The sequence below is a fragment of the Rhagoletis zephyria genome, unplaced genomic scaffold, assembly GCF_001687245.7.
Source record: "Rhagoletis zephyria isolate East Lansing unplaced genomic scaffold, Rhagoletis_zephyria_1.1 Rzeph_scaffold_00343, whole genome shotgun sequence".
Classification (NCBI taxonomy): domain Eukaryota; kingdom Metazoa; phylum Arthropoda; class Insecta; order Diptera; family Tephritidae; genus Rhagoletis; species Rhagoletis zephyria.
In genome coordinates, this window is record NW_016157427.1 from 184,976 (window position 1) to 192,689 (window position 7,714).

General features: G+C 34.5%; 1 protein-coding gene across 1 annotated transcript in view; it reads right to left on the reverse strand.

Moving 5' to 3' along the window:
• Positions 1–7,714, reverse strand: part of LOC108359126 (forkhead box protein O) — a 170,167-nt gene that overhangs the window by 100,468 nt on the left and 61,985 nt on the right. The window contains exon 2 of the mRNA XM_017610804.1: positions 5,285–5,865. Coding sequence (XP_017466293.1) covers positions 5,285–5,781 — 497 coding nt within the window. The 5' untranslated portion in view covers positions 5,782–5,865. The remainder of the gene's footprint in view (positions 1–5,284; positions 5,866–7,714) is intronic.

Sequence of the window (7,714 nt, forward strand, 5' to 3'; positions counted from 1 at the left end):
AAAGAGAACAGAGCTATCTATTTCCAAGTGAATCCAATTTTTTTGACAAAATTTTAATTAAAAAGGTAGCAACAACTATAATTACAAAAAAAAAAAAACAATAAAGTTAGCAAAACACCTTATATCTAAAAAAATACAAGAGCGACAAAATTATTTTTTCCACAACTAATTAACGGCAAAAAACCGCAAATTCATAGGTATATGCCACATTTTTTTCTTCATGTTGTTTCGCTAACTTTATACACATGCGAATAGGGCTTTGAACATTCTTTTCACAAATTAGTTTCAAGAACATTCGTATTCTTTTCAGGAAGTTACCAGCGATTTTTGGTAAATGTGTCACAAAGCAGCATTTGCATTCTGAATATATTTAAATAATATCGCTGGAGAATTTGGGAATACTGAAACCTCAAGCGAAAATGAAGTGCTTTTTGAAGACTAACTGCTTTAGGAATCTCTCCTCAAGGCATATCTGCGAGACATGTAGTAAATATTTTTCTTTTTTTAATTTAGGAGTTTCGATAATGCCATAATTAATCGCTAGAAGAAACCATTTATGTACATGCGACCATACTTATTTTATTATGTAGCTAATGGTAAGCAAATAGCTTGTGTCAAAATACAGCGAATTGGACAATGTTTTTGAGTACTACTTAAACACATATAAGGAGTGTTCGCTATGCAAAAAATTTGTACAAGTTGGTACCAATTGTTACCAAATCGTGTTCGTTTAGCCAAAAACCCAGTAAAACTTGCAAGGAGAGAGCACAATTTTGACATTTCATTTGGAGGGGAAGTTGCAAATTCGTGCTGGGAAAATTTTTGCCAGTAAGAATTTGCAAGCAGGATTGTGGCACACGGTTGCATTTTTGTCAACATTAATTTGAATCAACGAGTTCGTTAAATTTAAAAATGAACAATCTTGTTGCGATTTACTAATGAAAGAAGTATGTAAATATTCGTTTATTCAATTAATTTAATTAATTCCAAACATTTGAAAGATACTCGGCTGAAAAAGCTGTATTCGTAATCGGAACGCACTCGACACCACTGTCGATATAGGAAATTCGACAGTGACTTCCACAATGAAATTGAAGCGTATGTTGAAGAAAGTCAGAATAAGAAGAAATATACGTATAGGTCCTGTTTTGGTTTCCACCTGAAATAATTTAAAAAATTTATTATGCTCGAAATGCAACCGTGGACGCCAACTGGCAGTGAAGCTTGCTAATGTTTGCTAATTCCTGTTCGCGCAAAACTTAGTAAGTTTCTCTCTTTGGGAGAGTAAGGTACCTTGTTCTCTGAATTTTGTTACTGGCTAATTCTTACTGGCAGCTGCATAGCGAACACTCCTATACTCATCATTTGAACATACAAAAAAGCAGAAAAGTCTTTTTTACGAAAGCTAAGTCATGTTTTCATATTTTATTTACTGCCTTTACACTTTTAATTAACGCTTGCCATCTTTTTACATTAAAATAATGCAACATTTTAGCTGCTTTTAATTTCGCACAGAAAAAGTTATCATTTGACCTAATGTGCAACGTCTACAGAATCCAGTACTTTAAGGGCTATGGAATTGTTATCTTACCTAGCAAGTAAAGAAATTGTATTTTAATTCGCTAAACCATAATGCATTCTTATAAAGACATACAAACATTCTTTGAGGTTATGTAGTTCATCGTGCCTTACATGAACAAAAGTCACAAGAGGGTTAATGTAGGCAAATATGTATATGAATTGTTTACATTTAAACTTTCAAATAGGCGTACGTCATATATTTATTTCACTTTGTTTATTACATTATGGTGTAGACCCATGATTCAATAATAGAAAGGTTTTGTAATAAAACAGTCTTCTCGCTCCCACAGATAAAATTGGCTCCTTTACTTGTGCAGAATGTTGCTCACTCTACAGTTTTTAGTTATATTAGTAGTAAAACCAAAAATTCTTCATACTAAATATTCGTTGGCATCACCTTCGTTTGCGTAGTTATCAGAAACAGGTCTAGAATAGCACGGTAGCTATAAAATAACCAAAAGTGCCGATTGATCGAACTTTTTTCGCTGATTTCAACGAAACCAAATTTATTTGGCGCAGGTTAAAAATAAAGAAGATATAAGAGGTTTATTTGCTTTGTTTATTTATATTTTTATACCCGAGCGCACTTGTGCACAAGGGTATTATAACTTTGTTCACATAACGGTTGTTTGTAACATGCAAAACGAATCGAGATAGATATAGACAAATGTATTCATAAATGATCAGAATGAAAAGAGAAATCGATTAAGCGGTGACTGTCTGTCCGTCCGTCCGTCCGTCCGTCCGTCCGTCCGTCTGTGCACACGATAACTCGAGTAAAAATTGAGATATCTTAACGAAACTTGGTACGTGAACTTCTTTTGGGCGTAGGACGGATGGTATTGAAAATGGGCGAAATCGGACAATAACCACGCCTACCTCCCATATAACGGTAATTTTAAGAAATACGAAAACTGCGATATTTTAGTAACTACTGAAGATAATTCACTCAAAATTGATACTTACAATGAGTTTCAGACGGAAAACATGAATATTATAAATTTTTGGAAAATGGGCGTAGCCACGCCCACTTATGGTTACATGTGTATATCTTGGTAACCGCTACACCAATTTCTTCCAAACTTGGCACAGTTGTTGGTCCTGGTACAGCATACCAAATGGCCGAAAATTTCTAAAATCGGACAATAACCACGCCCACATCCCATATAACGGTAATTTCGAGAAATACAAAATCTTCGATAAATCAGTAAATATTGAAGCTAATTTATTCAAAATTGATGGTTGCAACAATTATTTACCAAGAAATACGTTTATGACAAAATTTTGGAAAATGGGCGTAGCACCGCCCACTTGTGATCACATATATGTATCTCGCTAACCGTTCTAGCAATTTGTACCAAGCTCGGTATGGTTATTGTGCTTGCCACATAAAAGCAAACCGTTGAAAATTGTTGAAATCGGACTAAAATTGAGGCCGCTTTTCATATAACGGTAAATTTCAGAAATGCTTGAAATTTCAATATTTCGAAATTTAAGGACGCTAATTTACTTAAAATGTATACACCCCGGCTTATCATGTAGCGGTAGCTTTCGGAAAGGTGGAAAACATATATTTAATACTTGCGCCGGGTATTTAATGTTCGGCTCCGCCCGAACTTAGACTTTCTTACTTGTTTATTATCACTTAATTCTTAAAATCCAAAGGCAGATCATGATAAAATATGTATATCGAATTGAAGATAATAGATTTCTAAATAATATAAATTTCTTTACCATTAATCATGCAGTTTTTTCCAAAAAGGTTTTTTCATGAAAAAATTCGTTCGTTTTTTAGTGGTTTTGGTTTAAATATATAAAAAACAATTTCAATTGTGTATATCAGCTGAAAGATAAACTGATTATTTTTATGGTGACGTTATTAGTTTTTTAATCGGTAATGTGGTTCATAAGATATTAATATTTAAAAAAATTTAAAAATTTAACTCTAACCTTCTAAAACGTCTTTATATTTTACTTGCGCTAAATAATTTTGGCATGGTTGAAATGAGCGTGAAAAGTTCTATTGATCTGCATTTTTCGTTTTTGCATAGCTGAACGGTCGCTATTCTAGATTTGTTCCAGGAAATGACGAATAACTTAAATTAAAAATCTATATTTATACGTAAACCAAATATATTGCAAATTCACATAGAATTAATTATACACATTTTACTTCTAATTGTATACTTTGTGCACCTTTTCAGTACCTTTCTACTACCGTTTTCGCAAAAGGCGATCACATTCTTCCCCTTTCTCCTACTTCCAAAATACAAATCTGGATAAAGGAGTGTCAGATTTGAGCTGTCACAAATTACATAACCTTGTGTTATTGAATCATGGTGTAGACCATGATAGAAATGTTTAAAGGAAAAACTGCTCGCTCAATTCGTCCGCCATTGGGCTTTTTTTGACGTTTGCTGGAATTTTGAGTTTTCTCTCTCGAAATGATTCAAATGTCAAATAAATTCGAAATAAACAAATGAAATTTTATGATTTGATTTTTTTTTTATTCAAATGTGGGTAAACTTATAAATTTAGAGAAGAAAAATGAGTTGCTGCTTTAAGGGCTGCGAAAATTCCGTTGTCCTCTGCAAGCAAAGCAATATGAAGCTTTTTAAGTTCCCGTAATTACCGTATAAAGGAAAAAATTGATCGAGGTTTGTGGTGTTATGAAAAGGGATTTGCCAAATTGCCCCTATGTATGCTCGGCTAATTTTTTGCCACATCACTTGACTTAATGGGCACGTTCAGAAGGTGCAATCGCAACAGCGGGTTGTTTTGTACTTCTGATCAACTGAACAGTTGCGTGTTAGATGATCGTAATATTTTTCTGATCATTTGAGACAACGTGTTGTGTGTTTTGAATTTAACAGCTAATGTATCAAGCCGTTCAGAAGACGCATTACGATCATTAATTTTTTTAGCAACGGTTGCGCTCAACTTCTGCACCTTCTGAACCTGAGCAAAAGATGGTTCTTTGGAAAAGTACAATATTTTTAAATGTATGCCAAAATCTTCGATTTAACATGAGGGCAGAAGTTCCTTATACACAATTGCTTACATTTATTTATTTACATACATACATATGTATGTATGCAGATTCAAACTTTTTTGTTTCGACAGAAATATATTTATTTGGTTTGAGTGAAAATAAAAACAAACAAATGAAATGACGGCGAGAGAAAATTTAAAAAATGCTAGCAAACGTCAAAATTTCTTAAGCTGGCTCTCAGCGATTGTGGCAAAAAATAATTTTGTTTTTTAAAAACCGTACTTTTTTCAATCTGTACGAATTATAAATTGATTGCTAAAGGCTGGTATGCAGCTCTCAAGAAATCGGTCAAGAAAAATTTGCCATTATTTCGTGTGTGTGTCCAAGGAATTTTGACATTTTTGATACTTCACATCCTGTTGCCTCACTCTTTCCTCAAGAAATAATGGAACGGGCATATATTTCTGTTGCAAACCTGGGTTGCCTTGTGCTCTTTTTTCACAAAAAAACTTTAGAAAACCGTAGTAAAAAGGGTAGCAAATTTCTTATGAACTGCGTACTGTCTGAAGGAAATTTGACTCAAGAAAATTTCTTAGCCATTTCTTGTACGTCATTTTGTATGGAATTTTAGCTTTTCTTGAGAACTGCATACAGGCCTTAAAAGAAGTTCAAGGCAAGAGAGAATACATATCTGCCAACCAACGCTATTACCTTTTCACCTTTTCCAGAAAGATTTCATATCGTTCCGCTGGTGTGGCTCTTTTCAATTGGATTTGTGGCTGCTGGCTTTGCACCGCTACGTTTGTTGGCTTTTTACTTGGCTTCTCAATGCATTTGCCATTCCCCAAACGCCTAGCGCTCTTCTCATCGCCGCTATTGATTGGCATTGGCATTTTATCTGTAGCAGCATCAGCATCAGTGCGTCTCTTGTCGTTTTTGTTGAGTCCCGCTTCATTATTGAGTGCGCCAATATTCGGACAGTCCTTCTTTGCGGTTTCAGCATACAGCTCCTGCTGTCGGCAATCTTCCTCTGCGGTGGTCTCGTTGCTTTGGCCATTCTTCGTGTCATCATCCAAAGTAGCCGGGTGCATAACATTTGGCCAACTAAAATTCTGATTACGCAGCTCCATTAACCAGGTCAGGCTGGTAAGCTCACGCTCATCGTCTGATTCATTCATAGCGCCATTGGAATGACAAGACATTGTCATTAATTTTCTTATTTTCGTATCGAATTTAAGTAGACTTATTGTAGACTTCTTTATTGTAATATTTGGTTACAGTCCTCCGATACGCTGCTGGAATACGTAAATCGTAAGTATTCATTACAGACACAGCAAATGAGCTATTTGGCTCGCAGAATTTAGCATAATATATGAATTAAATTATTCTCTATATAAGTAGTAATATTAAACCAACAATTACTAAGGTCTCTTACACCCTTATTTAGATAATCACATTATAAACGGGGTGAAATATTTTACAAAAATATTAAGTGAAAAATTTTAATGACAGTCAGCCTTAGTAAACTCCTATGCTTAACAGTCTTTTAGAATATATTAATCCACAAACAACCATTTTAGATAAGTTCTTCAAATAACTGCCAAAAAGATCCAGAACGGAAGGAGTTATTTATTAAATGTAAAACAACAGTACAATTGTTATTGCACAGCAAAAGATGAAACTAACAATTTGTAAAAAAGGGAGGTGTTAGGCAGTGTTGCCGTTTTGATACATATGTATCCAGTTGGATACATTTTCGCATTAAATTTTGAGGGATACTTCGTTTTTTTCCTCAGTGTAAATTTGGATACCTTTTCCCATAAATATTCGTAAGTTGAAGGAAATGATTTTTATGTTTTATTGTCCAATCAGTTCGTAATTTATTAAATATTATGTTACCAGGCTAGTTTGATCTATGTTTTTAGTGCGAACATTTAATAACGCAAACTAGTTTGCAAATTTTAAAAAGTTTTCCGACCTGTAGTAGTTAACTGTAATGCAAAAAATCAACTTTTACATCCCGGGCAAACCCGTAGTTGTAGTCAGTATTTTCCCATCCTTAGACATGGATTTGGGAAACAAAGGCCCATAGTTATAGTCAAAATGAAGTCGACACTAAAGCTAGTCGAAGCTTTTCCAATTAAAAAACCCATTGAACATTATGTCAAAAAGCTGCAATTAACTTTAGAGTCCATTTAATTATGACTATAACTACGGGCCTTTGTTTCCCAAATTGTTATTGAGAGAGGACAGTATCGATTTCTTAATGCTGAAAACCGGATCTGATATATCAAACGTGCTGGAATTAGAGTTAAAATCCTGGCATAAGCAACGGAGTGGGTCGTGCAATTCAAAATTAGTTTTACAAGCTTTCAGAAATAGGGGACAAAAGTGTCTTGATACCCGGGAGGGAACATTAAGGCTAACTTCGCCCAGAAGAAGCGGACTTGAAATTGAGCCTGTTAGTAATTTAACTATAGAAATTGCACCAAGCATTTGCCTGCGGCTGGAAAGTGTAGGAAGATTAATAAGTTTTAATCGGCTCGTATAAGGTGGGAGGTTATATTGAGAATCCCAACGTAAATTTCTTAAAGCAAAAAGTAGTAATTGTTTTTGAATTGATTCTATCTGGTCTGAGTAAATTTGATACCTTGGATTCCAAACCACCGAACCGTATTCCAGAATTGGCCTAACTAATGTTGTAAACAGGGTTTTAGTGATATAAGGGTCACAAAATTCTTTTGACCATCGTTTCACAAATGCAAGTACACCTTTAGCCTTGTTGACTGTCACATTAATATGAAGATTAAAATAAAGCTTAGGATCCATTGTGATACCAAGGGCCACAAAATTGTATACCTGTTCCAGGTTATGGTTACCTATTGTCTAAGAAGCGGGATGAACAGCTCTTCGCGAGAAGCACATTACTTTACATTTCCTAAGATTTAGAGGCATACGATTTACTTGACACCAGTAACCCATGCTGTTTAAGCCTGATTGTAGCAAAGACCTTTCATTAATTTAAACGTACATCATCTGCATACATTAAAATTTTGGAAAATTGTATATCTGTAGAAATATCGTTTATAAAAAGCAAGAACAGAACCGGGCCTAGGTGGCTACCTTGAGGGACTCCTGAAG